The sequence below is a fragment of the Lagopus muta genome, chromosome 3, assembly GCF_023343835.1.
Source record: "Lagopus muta isolate bLagMut1 chromosome 3, bLagMut1 primary, whole genome shotgun sequence".
Lineage (NCBI taxonomy): Eukaryota > Metazoa > Chordata > Aves > Galliformes > Phasianidae > Lagopus > Lagopus muta.
In genome coordinates this window covers 23,615,509-23,633,925 of record NC_064435.1, presented here as the reverse complement: position 1 = coordinate 23,633,925, position 18,417 = coordinate 23,615,509, and the positions used below count along the sequence as shown (strand labels likewise).

At 43.0% G+C, this 18,417-nt stretch overlaps 1 protein-coding gene across 3 annotated transcripts; it reads left to right on the top strand.

Annotated features, from left to right (window-relative positions):
* The first annotated feature begins 6,954 nt into the window (after positions 1-6,954).
* PDP1 (pyruvate dehydrogenase phosphatase catalytic subunit 1) lies at positions 6,955-15,073 on the top strand. Of its 3 annotated transcripts, XM_048939517.1 has the most exons (3): positions 6,955-7,119; positions 7,509-7,543; positions 11,085-15,073. In XM_048939517.1, the coding sequence occupies exons 2-3, from the start codon at positions 7,513-7,515 to the stop codon at positions 12,734-12,736; spliced, it is 1,683 nt and encodes a 560-aa protein (XP_048795474.1). In that variant the 5' UTR covers positions 6,955-7,119; positions 7,509-7,512; the 3' UTR covers positions 12,737-15,073. The 3 variants fall into 3 exon arrangements, with proteins under 3 accessions (XP_048795474.1, XP_048795475.1, XP_048795473.1); XM_048939518.1 differs by lacking the exon at positions 7,509-7,543 and having other exon boundaries at positions 6,958-7,119; XM_048939516.1 differs by lacking the exon at positions 6,955-7,119 and having other exon boundaries at positions 7,325-7,543.
* Positions 15,074-18,417: the final 3,344 nt, after the last annotated feature.

Here is an 18,417-nt window from a genome sequence, read left to right as displayed (position 1 = left end):
CATCCAGTCAAACTGAACAAATCTCTGCAGTCATACAAAGCTGTGGGCTGCAGAGATGCACCCAAAGCTCAAAGAAGTTTGAATGAAACAGCCTGCTGCAGTTGTTTATTAGCCTCGGTGCTTTGTATTGGAGCTAGTAGGAGAAATAATCTTTCCTCCCAAAATACACCGTACCAGAGGCCTTACTGAATGTCTTTCTGATGCTTCTGGATCTTTCTGGAGCATCCTCACAGGCACAGTCCATCCATGGGGAAATCTGTCATTTTGCACCGCTTCCCTGAACCCTGCCACCAGGGCATCATTGATCTGTGCAGCTGAATAGTCAGGTTATTTGGAGTTCCAAAATAAATCCAGTACTGGGCTGGAATCTTGTGGCACAGAAGTGCCAGTCTGTGGCAAAACAACAGCTGGGATTCCTAAGTGACCTTCTGAAAAACTCCTGAGGACAAGAACTGCACTCTGAAAGCAAGCCTGGTGGAAATAGTCACAGTCCAGCTTTATTTTACAATTAAAATCTTGCTCAGGAGCATAGCTTTGTTCTGCTGAGATCAACAGGATCTCTCAGAGGTGATCATCTCCAGTTCCTCAACAGCATAAAGAAGTTCAGAGTTCTCTTCTATGGCAAGGTTTTGCTCCTTCCACCAGTTCCTAACTTACTGTGGAACAGCCCAGTGGCAAACACTTAGAGAATCATAGAATCATGAAGGTTGGAAAAGAGTAAGATCACCTAGCCCAACCACCGTCTCATCACCACCACGCGCACTAGGCATGTCCCTCAGTGCTACATTTACACGTTTCTTGAATGTCTCCAAGGACAGTGACTCCAACACTTCCCTGGGCAGCCTGTGCCAATGCCTCACCACTCTTTCTGAGAAGAAATTTTTCCTGATATCCAACCTGAACCTCCCGTGGTGCAACTTAAAGTCATTATCCCTTATCCTGTCGCTGGTCAGAGAGGAGGTCGACCCTCACTTCACCACAACCTCCTTTCAGGCAATTGTAAAGAACAATAATAAGGTCTCCCTGAACCTCCTTTTGTGCAGACTGAACAATCCCAGTTCCCTCAGCCACTCCCCATGTTCCAGGTCCCTCGCCAGCTTCATTGCCTTTTTTTTGACACGCTCCAGTGCCTCAATGTCTTTCTTGTAGTGAGGGGCCCAAACCTGCACACAGTACTCGAGGTGTGGCCTCACCAGCACTGAGTACAGAGAGAGGATCACCTCTCCAGTCCTGCTGACCACATTATTTTTGATACAAGCCAGGATGCTACTGGCCTTCCTGGCCACCTGGGCACATTGCTGACTCATGTTCAGCTGGCTGTCAATTAACACCCCCAGATCCTTTTCCTCCACACAGCTTACCAGCCACTCTGCCCCAAGCCTGCAGTACTGCATGAGATTGTTGTGACCAAAGTGCAGGATCCAGCACTTGATCTTGTTGAAGTTCATACAATTGGCCTCAGCCCATTTATCCAGCCTACCTTCCTGGCCTTTCTAGGCAGGTCAACACAATTTGGTGTCCTCTGCAAACTTACTGAGAGTGCACTCAATACCTTCATTCAGAACTCAATCCCCTCATCCAGTTCCCTTTAACTGGAAAACGCTGGTATAATTTTTACCTTCTGTCCAGACTTACTGTTTTTCCAGGAGGCTATTCTGACTGTGTGACCACAGGTCAGCTGAGGTGAGGGTAATCCTTACTCCAGCAATGAAGACTGGTCTCTGACACACAAGAATCTGCCACTCCTTGACTCGGGACCGTGACCAGGGCTCTGTGACCTTCTGCTGACAGTACTTCACCTGGAAGAACTGAGTAATTCACTGGATCTAGCCTTACAACTTCAGATCTTTTTAAATGTTTTTATTAGACTATATTGTCAGATATTTGTCTGTCGCTTGACCTAAGCTAATCCTTTCCACAGCCAACAGCAAAGTATTTTCTCTCTTTTGTGCAGCACACTGTCCAGGGACAAGCAGACAAGCCAAGCAGAAGGTAAGAGGATGAAACAAACACATCTTTGGTTTGTTGTTTAAAAACAAATACAAACTAAACATACGGTATAAAACAATCAGTAAATATTTATGTAGGTGGGTTGTGACTGAGACAGTGACTCTATTTATCAAGGAAAACAGTAACCTAACTCATCTTTCCTCTAACGAAAAAAAGAACAAATGCTTCTATTTTTGCATCACATACAAATTTTAAATTCCAAAGGATAGAGCTGGATGTTATTTTCCCAGTGTTTAGGCAAGGATAAACTGCAGGAAAGTGTGAAAGTGCTCTCTTTTGTCTGGCGGTCTTTCTAACCTTCCCTGTTAGACGAGGAAATGTGAAGTGTAACCCAGGGCCCTAAGACACCTAAGAGAGGAGTTCAGAGTCTGCTCCTGGTTCTAAATCTGAGCAACTGATTTAATTTCCAACGCTACTTCCCACTCCAAAGTACACTTTAGCGCCAAGAAGATTGCAGTCATTGAAGCAGATTGCTTTTCTCATCACTGGGGAAGTTACTGCTCTTTAACGTTCATATTTGCCTAGTGAGATCTAAAATCAGACAGCTGTTTCTACCCACCATCACTGGCTTGCTGTCTCTTGACTGCAGTGATCTTAAGCATCTTCAATTTTAGTCTCTGAAAGAAAAATCTTTCATTTCAGAAATACTGGGGATGATAGAATGAAACTGGGATATCATTGTTCTAGCAGTCTCAGATAAAAAATGTTTCATCTGTTGCTAAATGTGAGCTATTTTCCTTCTGGCAAAATTCAGGCAGATTCCCCTCCCCTCCCAGACTTCATCTCCACTATTTCCCCCGGAGAATCTGCTGCACAGCAGCCACCATAACACCATAACTGTAAATGCTCATGCTTTTTTAAATGGCTGTAGCAAATCTGTAAAAATGCACACAACAACAGCTGGAAAAGGGATCTGCCCCTTCAGAGCCAAGCTAATTCTTGGAGCCAACAGATTTCTTCCACGTAGAACAGATAGTGATGACAACTTAAGTATCATTCTTGAAGCTTGCCAAAAAGACTTTTCCACTAACAATTCAGTATAGTATATTCTTTATCAAGTTGCCAGAATGCTGGATTCCTCAAATTGGATAACAAATCCTGGAAGATCTACTCAGAGGAAGTACATAAGCTAGTGCACAACACCTATCAAATGCACGAAATGCATTTAATTACATGCTAATTAGATTTGAGGACTACAATATGACAGTGAGAAGAAGCCCTGAAAGGGCAACAGTCAGCAGACTCATTCTGAGCAAGGAAAGTTTTGTTTAAGGAAAAAAAAACCCTTCACACCAAAAGTGGGAAAGCATGAGACCTGGGGCTCAGGATGGCTGCAGTCTGTCCTCAGAGATGTGCTAAACTGGAAAGGCCACGATCCCAAACAGCCTCACTGAGCTGTGAAGTTGGCTTTGAGTGGGGAGTGGGGCTGTGCGACCTCCTGAGGTCCCATCTAGATTGTTCTCTGACTCTGGGATGCTGGATCCCAGCTGTTCTCAAGAAATAAAAAGCTGCCAGATGCACAGCTTCATTCTGGAAAGGAACTAAAAGTGAAGATACAAAGCCTCCAAGGAGACAAAATAAATCAAACTATCTTTGGGTTCCACAGTGACAGCAAAATGCCCTCTGGAAGCAACTCCCTCTGCAGTTCCCCATTAGCTTCCCCACACTTGTATCAAAAAAGACAGCAGGGAAAGAGGAGCTGTCTCTATGACACTCCTGCAGAAGGTGGCTCAGTGCTGCTGCTTGACTCTCAGGCTGACATTCTTAAGAGATGTTTTTAAAACATCACCTTTTGCAGCACTTACTCTAGAACTTCAGAAACTTCAGAAAGCCAAATCCAGCTGTGTTGAAGGAATGCAGTAGGGTGACTGCACCGTACACAGCAAACACTCCCTAAGAGGGCAGCAGAATACATGAATGTGCAACCTAAGCCTTTCTTTGAAGCAAGACTGAATGAAGATCACAAGCCATCACTGCTTGCAAGTATTCTGTCTGCTTTGAGTGCTGATTACAAACTTATTTTTTGCCATGTAATGCTCGTGATTTTTGTTAAAAATAAATCCTGGATCAGATTTACATTACTATCATTGCTTCTGCAGTGCTTTCAGGGAAGGTGACAAGGTAAGTTCAGCCTTGTCCTATTCCTCCCATTTATTCAGTGCATGCCATAATTCCCTCCCTTGTTTTCCCCCTTATTAGGCTTTTCTTCTGGCATTCAAAACTTGTATGACTCTTCTTTTATGCTCCCAGTTGGTAAGGCAGCGTGCCAGCTGGGAGTGTTTGATCTGTGCATACAATTTTGAGCCAGCTGTCATAGGTGACTGCTCTTTTCACCAGGCTCAGGAGCAAAACAGCATTTTGGAAACACCGGGGGCAGAGATACTGTAAAAATGTTAACAAGTCTAGGGACATAAAATCAATGGAGGAATTACTCTCTGTTCCTGGACCTGCTCTCAGTAAAACTGAGCTGATAAAATACTTATTCATTAGGCACAAAAACTTACGTAAACTAGGAAGTTATTATAAGCATTGTATTTAAAACCAAAATGCATTCCGATGACCTGTAATGCAGATTTCACTGGAAAGCTTGTGAAGAAAGCTTGAGAGTAACTGCTGCAGCACTTAAGCTGCAGTGAAATACACAGCTCTATTGATCCTGTAATGCAGAATTACCCACTGTTGGCCACAGACAAAGCAAACAAGAAATGATGTGTGTTGTTAAACTCACATGGTAAACCTTTCAGGGTGAGATTTCACAGTTTTGGGAGTAGCTACAAGCAATTGCTTTTCTATCAACACTTGATGTAAATATGAAACAGTGAACAATCTGCTTTTATACTCACATTTTCTTTAAAATCAGCAAAATGGACAGTTGCTCAAAGTGCATGAAAAGGTTTTAGCAGCACCAATGTGAAGGAAAAAAGAAACCACATAACTTTCCAGTCAGCCTGCAACACGTAGCTCCTGGCGCACCAGCTCACTCATATCAGTTTAGGACCAAAATGTCAGCCAAGTTTTACTATTTCATCCTTCATTTGTGGGACTGACTTGAGGCTAAAGCCAAATTCTCACACAGTATTTTAAAATTCAAGTTTTATTGTATTTTATTTTATTTTTAATATCTGTGCTATGAGCAGGGTATAAGATAGGGAGCCACAGACCCAGGTATCAGCTCTTTTGGCCTTAAAGCAGGAAAAAAAAGAAAAAAACAAGGGGGGGATTGATAAGATAAACAGGGTGGCTACAACACTAGCCTTGCAATTTCACAGCATGTTATGGGGAATTGAATTAATGGTCACAAGATGTTCTGAAGACCAAGACTGCCACATGCTAATTAATTTGAGAGTTTTTTTCCTCCATAGACAACTATAGGAAGAGACTTCTTCAGATACGAAACAGGAATCCACCCTCCAAAAACCATATTGGGAATAGGAGGCGATCAGTTGTGACTTCATCCCAATCCATTTCTGCATGCCTACTCATACAGCTATCACTTAAACAGACCCAGGCATGGGTCTATCTTCCTACAGCCTTATACCTTCTGATGGAGAAAGAAGATGCCTTAATTGTACCTTCTTACACAGTCTTTAGGAACGTTTCTAATCTCAGCTGCTTCATAGTCACTCTTGCTGCAAGTAGAAAATTATGTAAATGGTGGCTGTTACAGTATTCTGCCAATCTATTTCTATCCATGTGCTACTGTTAAAAAATTACTCATCTTCCATTGCATACAATGAAATATTTTATGTACAGTGGTGCCTGTCATATATGCTTAAGTTGCTTTTCATTCCAAAACATGGTGCAAAGAGAAAATGATGTGCATTTCTAGAGAAATAAATATCAAAAAAGTCACTCCGAACATCAATCAATTATAATTTGAATATTCTGTACTTTCAACTGCTGCTGTGGGAGAGGTGTATATTGAAGGATGGCACAGTGTCTTCTCAGATGGTTTCCACACACGGGGTCACCAGGCAGTACTTCCCACTTTCCTGTATCCCAGATATGCCTTTTGAGTCTTCTGGGTAAATAAGCACAGGCATTTTCCTTTGTTTTCTCTGCTCATTTCACCACACATCTGTAAACAACCTAACGTTGTTGGGTAAAGACATAAATATGGTAAAAGACCTAGGTTTTGTTATAGCTATGAATGGAATGCTGGTTGCAATACCCCACAGGTCAATGTTTGCTGCCAGCACCACAGCAAAGCGGGCATCCTGGCCACACGATGATTAAAAAGCCATGAGAGCACATGCATCTGTAAGCAGAGAAGAAAAAGGAAATCTAAACCTTGTTGAATTTATGTACTTTCTGCATTCCGAAATCATGGAATAGCTTGGGTTGGAAAAGACTTTAAAGACAGTCTAGCTCCCAACCTCCTGCTGTGAAAAATGCGTACAACGAAGGCTTGCTCAAAGCATCGTGAAGCTTATGCAAAAGTGAACGCTGACTCAGAGATGTGGAACGCGGATAGGTTTGGATGTAAAACACAGGGGGCCGCAGCTCCCTTCTGGGCAGGGCCGTGTGCCCCAGCAGCCTCCACAGCCCTGGTGTTCCCCAGCATAGGGCAGAGGACCAGCCTGAGGCCCCCTGCCCTTGTCCGGATTTGGGCTGGTGATGACAAAACGCTGGGGAGCGTTTTGGGAAGACGGAAAGCCCTCTCCCGGGGTGAGGGCACGGCTCCGGCACAACCACCGTACCCACACCGTACCCACACCGTACCCACACCGCGCCCTGCCGCCGCCCGCCCCTCACAGCGGGGCGTGGCCTCGCCTCACGCACCGCGCGGGTGAGAGAGGGAGGAGGCGGCGCTGCGCCACCGTCGCGTTCGCGCCTTCCCGCCCCTGCGCGCGCGCAACGCCCCGTTCTTCTTCCTCCCCGCTCTGCGCTCCCTCAGCCGCCGCCGAACCTCCGCGTCACGTGACCTCCTTGCCCTCCGCGGCAGCCAATGGGACGCGCGTCGCGGGCGGCAGGGCCTTTATAAGGCGGCGCGCAGCACAGCGGCCGCGGCATTGAAGTGGTTGTGGTCGGGGGTGTGCTCGTCCGGCAGGGCGGTTCCCGCAGTCGCTTCCCGGGGTGCCCGGGCTGAGGATCTCAGGAAGGGGCCAGGTCTGTGTCTGCGCGGGAGGAAGGAGGGGCTCCTCGGAGGGTTGCGGCAGGGAGGAGGGGGGCTTGGAGGGGCGGCCATGTCGCGCTCGCGCGGCGCCTCGGGGGGTAGCGGTCTCCGCCGCGGCGACGCCCAGCGCTGGCGGGGCGGGGCAGGCAGGGAGCGGCGTCTCGCCCCCGCCGGAAGGAGAGCGGAGCCCGGCGGGCGGGGTGAGGGATCTGTGTGTCCGCAGTCCGGCTGCGTATGTGCGTGCCTCCTCTCTGCGCCCCTCTGCAGCGCCGGAGCTGTCTGTCTGTCCGTCCGTCCTCTCTAACGAACTCTCTGCCTTGCTTCTCCCCCCCTTCCCCCGGGCTTCTGCTTTGTGGATGTTGGCGGCTTCTTGTTGTGACAGGAGAATGTGTGTGTGCCCCGGGCCCAGGCGCATCGGTACGTATCTCGCAGCGGGGCTCGCGGGGGGCGGAGGGGCCGGGCGGGGCGGAGGGCCGAGCCCCGGCACGAGGGAGGGCTCAGCGCTCCTGGCCCGTGTTCCTTCTACCCCGTGTCGCCAGCGTTGTCAGGTGCCCGAAAGCCACCGGTGTCGTTGCACAGCTCAGGCGGGTGCTGGAGAAGCCTGTCGGTGGCATCAAGTGTCCTTAGCGTTGTATAGCCATAATGCTTCTCCTTAAAGCAAGGAATTGTGTGTTTGTTTCATCAGGGTAGCACTACTGAGTCCTTAAATTACCCAACTCTTTATTTACAGTGCTTGTGTATTTGTACCCTCTTCTAGTATTGAAGAGGCTTTTAAGACTGCTGTGATACTAATCACCTGACAGATGTTGACTAGATAGTAAAGATTTTTATCTAACATCCTTTTTGTGTTCTTTCATCTCTTGATCAGCTGTAATTAGCAAGGGGATTTGAAGTACTGAAAGGGTACTGCAGTGGTTAGATTTAGAGGCATCCATGTTGCAGGGATAAATGAGAGAGACTTGGAATGATTTCAGTTGATGTTGGCAGACTTGGAATTTCTCTTCGACTTGATCAGCAGGACTTAAATCTGCTATGCAAAACAAGTTGACGGCTTAAAGTGACAGAGAGTTGCTGTGAGGGAATGTAAGAGATAGAAGATTGGAGGCTGCATCCTTATGCATCTCCAGTAATATTTATAGAATCATAGAATCACAAGCTTGAAAACAACCTGCAAGATCATCCAGTCCAACCGTTACCATTGCTACCACAAACTAAACCACATCTCATAGCTCCTCATCCAGGCACCTCTTGAACGTTGCCAGAGATCGCAACTCCACCACCTCCCTGGGCAGCCATTCCAGTGCCTGACCACCCTTTGAGAGAAAAAGTTCTTCCTCATGTCCATCCTAAACCTCCTGTGGTACAACTTGCGGCTGTTTCCTCAGGTCCTGTTTGTTGCCTGGGAGAAGAGGCCAAACCCCTCCTCATCACAGCCTCCCTTCGGGAAGTTGTAGAGTGCAATGAGGTCTCCCCTGAGCCTCCTCTTCTCCAGACTAAATAATTCCAGCGCCCTCAGACACTCCTCATAAGATTTGTAGAAGATTTGTAAAGAATCATAAATCCTTAAAGTTGGAAGCGACTTCTGAATGCTGTCTAGTCCAACTCCCCTGTAGTGAATCCACAGCTAGATCAGGTTGCCTAATTACTAAATTATAACTAAAAATCAGCAAAGTGAATTCTGTTCCTGAAGGGCCACTCTTAACAACATTATGTTTGCAGTTTTTCTTCATCACGGGTTGACAGTGAAGCTGTCACAACAGTTGTGGAAACATCCATTGGTCATCCCTGAACAGGAATATATAGTGGGCAGGGGAGCTTGGTTCAGCAGGAGTCAAGCAGGAGACCAGTGTGAAATCCAAGGTACTACTGTAGACTTGACGCACCAGTAAGTTGCTGAGGTTCACATTCTGTAAGCAAAGTTGTGTGTATTTCTTCATATGGTATTTAAAAGCAACGACTGTTACCAAAATAGCTGCTTTATAATTAGAAGGCAGTAATCGACCTTAAAAATCTGTATTGCACTTCACTTCTGTCATGCTGTATGCATGTGAAGCCTGGGCTAGAGAAATATACTTTCTGGGAAGCAAATGATTAGCGTAAATTTAGTACGCATTTGGAAGTTCAAGCCAGAGCATAGGGAGAGTTGGCAGTAGTGCAGCCAAAGCTCTCCCTGGTAGCTGAACAACAGAAAACTGGCAAGTCAGGTGTCTTAGCTGTCAATAGGAGACATGGGATAGGTCAGTGGAAAATCTTCTGTCACTACAAGTCAAGACTAATAAACACTGATTTGTAAGGGGTGAAGATATTGTGCTAGAAGGCCTCCAGAGTAGTAGACAGTGTTATTTTAACTGATTTTCAGCACTTTACATACTGTGTATTAGAGAAGCAGGATTCTCTTAGAATTGTCTTAGAGCATCATCACTTGCTTTCTTACAACGCAAAGAATGGAGTGTATTCCTCTGTTTCTGGATACTTCTTGGCTGATTATCTGAATTCTGTGACAGAATCTGTGAAAAGCATGGAGGAGCAGTGATGGAGCTAGTGCTTAAGAATAAGAACTTAAGTTGTGGATGCCCCATTCCTGGAGGCATTCAGGGCTAGGCTGATGGGGCTCTGTGCAGCTTGGTCTGGTGGTTGGCAACCCTGCACATAGCAGGGGGTTTGAAACTAGATGATCTTTGAGGTCCTTTTCAACCCAGGCCATTCTATGATTCTGTGAAGAATAATGCTTAGGACTCCAGGGAGCCTTGTATATTATGATTTGTCATGATCCTTTCTAGGAAGAAGTTGAAGCTTCATCATGAAAGATGGGAAAAAGTAAATGGCCATTAGCTGTACACTTCCCACAAAAGAGCGTAATTCCCTTTTCTTTGCCCTGTGGAATTGATTTTCTGAAGTATGGTGTTGTAAGAGTCTTCCTGAGAATGAAACATAATGGAGAAGATTTAGGCGGTGCTTGCACAGGTGTTGTAACTGGGTATGTAAATGAAGATAAGGAATGTGATGTTAGAGTACTCTGTTGTCAGAGGAGTGAAAACTTAAATGAAAAATTTAGGTTTAGGTTTAGGAAAAAGTACTAATATTTTTCTTGAGTACTTGGATTTTGATGTAGCTTTGATTTATTGTACATGGCTCTCTTCTATTGATGAAGGAAAACACAGCTTGTGTAGTTCTTCAGCTTTAAATTATAATCTTTCAAACTTATTGGGATAGATGAGCTGTTGGTAACAGAGATGTTCTCTGCCACTTTTATCCGATAAGCCAGAAAATTGTTGCCTAGACTCCTGTGGCTATTTGTAGATATACACATTATGTATATGTTCACAAGTGTGATAAAATTCTGTGTGTGAAAAGGGGGAGAAGAAACATCCTGCTAGAAACAACCTGCTGCTGGCTTCTGTTTGTCTGAGATCTACTGTTTATGACTTACTGCTTGCATTTTATCACCTAAAATGTATTTTTAAAACCACTTGTCTGTTATCTCAGTTGTTTTGGAATCTTTGTTAGACACATTATCTCTTCAGCCTTACAGAAAGACTATTTTCTTCCTGTCACATCTGGTTCTGTCAGCTGGAATCTCAGGATTAGTAGAAAGAGAAATCTCCATAAAATACTTGCAGAGTGTAGCACAGCTATAGCATGTTGTATGCTAACTGTTGCCTTAACTTGCATGTGAAACTGCTTTCTGTCTGGATTTTGTTTCCACTGCCCTCCTACTATTTGAGTGGTTGTAAAAGCTACCATATCTATGCTGAAGTTCAAAGTATGGTAGCTTTGTTCTAGCCCAACACACTGTATATAAACGAATGCCTCTTCCTCTTCTGTTCCCAGACATACTAAATCTGTGTACTTCATATTATGAGGAACTTTGTTCAGTGACTGTAAATGCTTTAACAGAGACTTCTGGGAGAAATCTGTTAGCTGTCTCTCTAAATGCAGTTGTTCTCTTGCCTTTCAGCAATTCCAGTCCGAAGCTCCAGGCTACCACTGTTATCTGATGCCATGCCAGCACCAACTCATCTGTTCCCATTGATTCGTAACTGTGAGATTAGCAGAATATGCAGTACTATGTGCTACTGCCACCATAAACATCTGTGTTGTTTATCGTCTCATTTTGCTCACGGTCACTTCAGATATGCACCTCAGAAGAAATTTGCAGCACTCTATAGGCCAAAGGAGAACTTTTATCAGTTCATTCACGCGAGGGATTATGCTTCTACACCACAGAGGTTTTACCTCACTCCTCCGCAGGTCAACAGCATTCTGAAGGCAAATGAATACAGTTTTAAAGTCCCAGAGTTTGATGGTAAAAATGTAAGTTCTGTCCTTGGCTTTGACAGCAACCAGTTGCCTGCTAATGCTCCAATAGAAGACCGGAGGAGTGCTGCCACTTGCTTACAGACAAGAGGGATGCTTCTGGGTGTGTTTGATGGCCATGCAGGTTGTGCTTGTGCTCAAGCTGTCAGTGAAAGACTGTTTTACTACATTGCTGTCTCCTTGTTACCTCATGAGACTTTACTTGAAATAGAAAATGCTGTGGAAAGTGGTAGAGCCCTCTTACCTATTTTACAGTGGCACAAGCACCCCAATGATTACTTCAGCAAAGAAGCTTCCAAGCTTTATTTCAACAGTTTAAGAACTTACTGGCAGGAGCTCATTGATCTCAATAGTGGAGAGACTACAGATGTGAAAGAGGCTTTAGTTAATGCTTTTAAGAGGCTCGATAACGATATTTCTCTGGAAGCTCAAGTAGGAGATCCAAATTCTTTTCTCAACTACTTAGTACTAAGAGTAGCATTTTCTGGTGCAACGGCCTGTGTAGCCCATGTGGATGGTGTTGACTTGCACGTGGCAAACACAGGAGACAGTAGGGCCATGCTTGGAGTTCAGGAGGAGGATGGATCTTGGTCTGCAGTTAATCTCTCCTATGACCACAATGCGCAAAATGAACGTGAAGTGGAACGTGTGAAAACAGAGCATCCAAAGTCTGAAGAAAAAAGCCTTGTGAAACAAGATCGTCTCTTAGGCCTTCTGATGCCTTTCAGAGCTTTTGGTGATGTGAAGTTTAAGTGGAGTATTGAACTGCAGAAGAGAGTAGTAGAATCGGGCCCAGATCAGCTAAATGACAATGAATATACAAAGTTTATTCCTCCAAATTATCACACTCCCCCATACCTCACAGCTGAACCAGAAGTCATACATCACAAGTTAAGGCCACAGGATAAGTTTTTGGTTTTGGCCACGGATGGGCTGTGGGAAACTATGCACAGGCAAGATGTGGCTAGAATTGTTGGGGAGTATCTCACCGGTGTTCACCATCAAGAGCCGATAGCTGTCGGTGGTTATAAGGTAACTCTGGGACAGATGCATGGTCTCTTAACAGAAAGAAGGGCAAAAATCTCTTCAGTTTTTGAAGATCAGAATGCAGCAACTCACCTGATACGCCACGCAGTGGGCAATAACGAGTTTGGCACTGTGGATCACGAGCGGCTGTCCAAGATGCTCAGTCTTCCAGAAGAGCTGGCTCGAATGTATAGAGATGACATCACAATTATCGTGGTGCAGTTCAACTCACATGTTATAGGTGCATATCAGAATGGGGAACTGTGAATTTTAATGTAGTGAACTACTTACCAAAGCTGTAACAATGGCCAGTATGAGCAGCAGATGGGAAAAAGACAAATTCAATAAGCAAACAAATTTCTTGCTTGCTAGATTTAATGTATCTATTGTTTCTGCCTTCCCCCAGAGCTCTAAATACAAGAGAAGTGCTATTGACCTAATATAAACTTGAAGAGGATGTCTGGGAAAAGAGATTTCTGTAATAACTTTGCACTATTGATTTCATGAATGCTGCTAGAACAATGCCTTGAATTTGGCAGATCTGGATGAGGGAGGGAAGGAGGATAAAGGATTAAATATCAAGCATCTGGTTGTTCAAGAAAAAGCCTGTTAACATCTGAAAACATTCACACTCTTAAAAAATGAGTAACAAGGAATATTGTTGCAAGAATTCTCCCTGTAGGAATTCAAAATAAGTGTGGTTACCTGTGAGTATGTTCTGTCAGCCTTTTCCTCTGAATAGGAGGATAACTTAACCATGTAGGTCTTCAGTGTAACAAAGTTGTCTTGCTCTCATATAGACAATGTCATTCACTTAAGAATATTTGTTTAAGTGTTGACTTTCAATGCAGGTCTAAGCCATAATCAGTACTTGAGATTCTGTTATTGCTTAATTGTATCCTATACACAGTAACTTCTAAATGTCCGTGCATCAGTTGCTTCTTGGCTTGTAGGTTCCTGCACAACTTGTGGGGCAATAATACATTACAACGTGCAGTAAGATATCAAGTAAAGTTGTGGAGGACCTCGGTGTGAAGAAGGCTTCAGACTCTTTAAAAGAGTCAGTGTTGCTGGTCAAGACCATTGTGTTTCCTAAAGGTCATGTTCTTTATGGACTCCATCCCTGTCTGGTGTTTCTTATCTAGGAGGATAAATTTTCACCTGAGAAGATCAGGAAATCATTGCTAACCTCATTGTGGCTTTGTAATTTGCACTCATTTTCTTTGGCTATTTCAAATAGTGACGTATTGGATGTTTTGCACTTGAACACATATTTGTAAGTATGTCAGGTTGAAAACTACAGATTACAAAATGAAGTATGGTTTGTAAGTAGAATTTCAGTTGGGGAAGCCAACTGGCATGCATGTATATGTTTAATGGCTTTTTCTAGCAACTTTATTAGCAGCTTTTTATCTCTGGACAGCTGGTGTATGCATGTTCTTACAGTCCAGAATGTATTATCACAACAGTCTCTTGGATGAGTCTCTCTGGCTTGTGGTTGAATTTGAACTTACAAGGTAGTGTCCTGGGCTGTAACTTGTGTGCCTAAAGTTGTTGGGCTCATAACTGTAAAAAGTGGGGACTGACAACTAATCTAATGATCATCTTTGCATCTGTTTTAGGTATGTTGCATTCTGTAGCTTACTCTTCAGCTGCCCTTACTTCAAAAACCCAAGTGCTATCTGAAATACTATTCCCTGATGACTGATAGAACACTTGTAACTTGATTCCTGTGTTCTGGATAAACTCTTAAGCAGTGGTAGGTCAGCATATTTGATTTCATGGAGGTGTTTCAGTTAAAATAACTTCCTAGCCTTCAACACAGCAATTAAAAACAAAAAAAATTAAAAACCTAGCTTACTTTGAGTAATGTGCCATTTTCCACTAACTAAAAATATTGCCAGTTAAAGCTACTATTACATACAGGATATTTAATACTGACAGTGATCCTGTGCTGTAGTAAACATTGGGTCCTCAAACGCAGAAGTGCTGTGTGTACCTAGTGGCCTGCAGCTTTAACATGTCTGCTTATTTACCCAACTTTTAAAAAAAAAAAAAGACATCAACTTTGCAATAAGGTTATTGATATCTGAAGTTCACATTGAAGATGTGAACAACCCTTCTTTATTTGAAGGGGAATGGGGAACTCTAAAATGCTTAGACTAGTACTGGCTTTTGACATTGCTTCTATGTTGTCTTCTGGTGACTATCATTAGCTAGGTCAATAGACTTTGTTCTTCTATCATTCAAATACAGTATGTATCTAAGCTGTTACAGTATTTAACTTTCCTACTTTTTTTTTTTTACTGTTAAATCTCTATTACATGTATTGATGTATTTAACCTATGTTTCTTGATATGGATCTGGGACAAGTCATGGCTGGAAGGACTGACTGTTGGTTCCATGTATAGAACTTTTATTGAGGAGAAGCTGCTTTTTGTAGTAAAGATGCGTATGTATGGGGTCAGACAATAGTATTTATGTATTGCTTGGAAACTTGCTCAGTATGTATGCAGTGAATAGAAATAGCATAACTGCCTGCTGAACAGGTGATCTGAACAAACATTTTAATAGATTCCAATAAAATGATCAATTATGCAGAAATCTGTCTGTATTTGGTTGATACAGAAAGCAATGGCTGTTTTGCTTAAAGCTTGTGAACAACTTGGTTCTCAGAAATGCTTTCCATCATCTAGTCACTGTTATGAATAGACCAGATGGCCTAATGAAGCAATGTGCAAATGGAAACAAGCTGAGAACTGGGCTTCAAAGCTTTGAAATGTCACTGTGAGGCTTGAACCCTGTATCAGGCATGCTGGTTCTGCTGCCCCCTGGCAGTGAAGCTTGTATGTTTCCCTGTCAGTATCTCCTGAGTGTTCCTGTATCAATTTGCCTTGCCTCATCATCCCTGTGGGGAGAGGGCACTAAAGGCTGCAGATTAAGCAGTCTACAACAGTGTACTGCCTAATCTGTCATCAGTAATTTGTGGACTGTATTCTGTACAGAACAACAAAATGATTTCATACACACAGGTTCAAATGTCCTAAAAATAAGTTGCTGGTAAACTAAATAGGAACATCTTTTATGCCATTGGCAGAGGATGTGTTTTGTTGCACTGCAGAAAGTACTGCAAGTGTATGGCTTAACCAAGAAGGGTGGCTGAAGTTTGACAACACAAGCTTTCAAGTTCACCTTTAAGCTCTCTTTAAATTCTTTATAGATGATTATTAGATGACTTCAACAACTGTTTAACAGTAGTAATCCTAGGTAAGAGGTGAGTGGGAAATCTTCATCGGGTCTGTTTTCAATTTAAGGATTTAAGTGTGCTACCATTTCTGTTTTTAAAGAGTACTGGTATGTGTATTATAAAATACTGTCAAAAACAAATGCAGCATGTTGCAGCAGTTACTGTTAGAGCTTTCATGTTCTTAATTTGCATTCTATATGCAGAATTTGATGAGCACTGAACTCTGTAATTTTCTGCTTGTTTCCTTATCAGAGGGTGGAGTTCGGCATTCAGAACTCTTAAAACATGGCACATGCAGTGAGGAGCATAGTTCCATCATGAAATGCTGTTTATAGCTGAACTCCCAGTCTTGGGTTTCTGTACTTTGAACAACCTTGGAGCGAAGGATATTGGGTGACTGCTTTCAGTACATGTACTTAAAATGGTTAGGTTACTCTTTCCTCTCTGGGAAGGTACAGCTGTAATGAGATTACCTGGCATAGATGGAGATGTAGGTTTTCAGTCCTACCCTACACCATCAGCTCACCGATGGAGATGGTCTGTCTGCTTTCATGACTTCTAATAAATGCATGCCTCCTGATTTGCACCAGTGATCTTTATGAGCATGAGTGCTGAATGCTGTCATCTGTGCTGCTACTCAGCAGCTCAAGAACAGGACTGGCACAAGGCATTTGGGTGTGCCAAGGGGATAATTATTCTAGCAGATGCTATGGGTGGCGTGAGAAGTAACTCTTCCAGCCTGCCAATTGCACACTGCAGGCTGATACAGCATCTTGCTGTGTGGGACAATGAAGTTAGGTTCAACTTACCAGAATGAGCTTAAGTGATTGTCAATCTGCAACCTCCTGAGAGGTGTTTCAAGTACATTAGTACTGGTTTTGTAGACACTTTTTTTCCTATTATGTTCAGAGGCTCAAGTATGGAAGTTAATAAAATACTTCATTGTTGTGTTTTGGTTCCTGTGTGAAAACAAAGGTGCTTTAAATGAGGTGGGCTTCAGTATGGATGTGTCTGTGCTTTCAAGTGCTGGGTTAATTGATTCATCCTTTTCCCCCCTCTGTTTTAATTTGAAAGCTCTCCTTTTCCAAATGCTTTTCAGGATCCTGCTTCCTATTGCTTTGCTTCTTATTCAGCAATGAATGGAGGATGTTTGTGTTTTTCCTAGCACCAAGTATTTAATGTCTACCTCTAGATATTTGTGCAGTAAAAAGACTTACTAATGTGTTCGGATTGAATTATTCATCCAGAACTTTTAATCGTTCTGTGAACAAGTAGGAGTCTCTTTGTCAGGAGTAGTATCAACTATAATCATGCAAACTTGTTACGAGAATATTTTGAGAACTTGATTTTTCCAAATCTTGTTTAGGGAGTTCTTTTAGGTTAATCCCTGCTAATTAGTGAGCGGTTGGAAATTAACTACATAAATGTTCTATCAAATACCTGTTCAGTGAAGGAAGCCTGTAGATTCACTTTTTTCTCTTCTCCTAATGAGATAGGCATTAAATATTGATGACTGATTTCACTTGCTGTCTTATGAAAAGCCAAGTGTGACGCTTGTTCCCGGGTTGCTCTTATCATTTTAAAGTGTGTTCTTGTGGGAAGGGAAGAAAATACATGTTTCTTTGATTTGGCTTGCCATCCATGTGAATATACTGAACATCAGTTGTGCATAGTGTTTCAGTGATAGAAAAATCAGAAGAACTGAACTCCAAGTCCTCTTGGCAGAATAAAGAAGCAATAAATTCCCTACCACATTAATCTGATGGTAAATCCAGATTGTATTTGTGGTACAGTAGATGAGACCATCCTCATGAGGGTTATGCCTTCTGTTTTATTTTTGCTCATATGTATATTTTAATAATAGATTGGGTAGTGGGGAGGGTTAACCTTCTAACCTTCATAATTGGATCACAAATGAGCATGAGTTTGCGGTAGCATTGTGTGGTGAAAACAAAAGCAATCTGAGATAGATAAGTGGTTGTCTGTTCTCATCTGTGCTGCAGGGCTTTGGCATTAAAACCTTGTCTCATGCACTGATCTCAGTGCATGATCTTCTGGGGGAAAAAATGCATTCATTGCAAATGACTCATCTAATCACTTGTGAAACTGTCCAGGATTACATCAAACGCAGCATGAGGAAGTACAAATTCGAGTTCTGTCTAGCATAATTGACCACTGCTGAACTCATGTAGCATCATGAGAGAATAGTTCAGTTTTAATATCCTTTGTCCGTACTTAAGGGTAGCATTTGCTAGTGCCTCGCATTGTAATTGCAAAATTAATCCAGTTAGGTCTGTCTGTTTGCAGTGTCACATGCCTTACAGCTAGCTTTCGGAACAGGGAAACAATGAAAAACAAGGAAATCAGTGATGTTAACAGGAAGGCACCCCGTGAGTTGGCACAGCCCTGCCTGTTCAAACGCTTGAAGTTCATGAATTGAGGCAGCTCCCTATGAGTTTTGTCTGATAGAACTGTTGTAAATTTATAGTAAAAGTCATCTTATTCACATGCAGATAGTTCCATTCAGGTGTTCTGGAAGCAAAGCCTAACCTTCCTTTCCAGAATCTTCAAGGATACAGTCACTCTGCAGCTCTTGCATCTGCCCATACTGTACAACAACTAAAATATCTAAGATTTTTGAATTCAGTTTTGCACATAACGCACCTGCAAATATTTTATTTTTGTTCATTGGTCCATTGGG

Excerpts from the sequence above, each read along its gene's own strand:
- PDP1 (XM_048939516.1), top strand. The coding sequence starts at position 7,483 with ATGTTGGCGGCTTCTTGTTGTGACAGGAGAATGTGTGTGTGCCCCGGG. Across the intron at positions 7,544-11,084 it reads CCCCGGGCCCAGGCGCATCG|CAATTCCAGTCCGAAGCTCC; the intron begins GTACGTATCTCG and ends CTTGCCTTTCAG.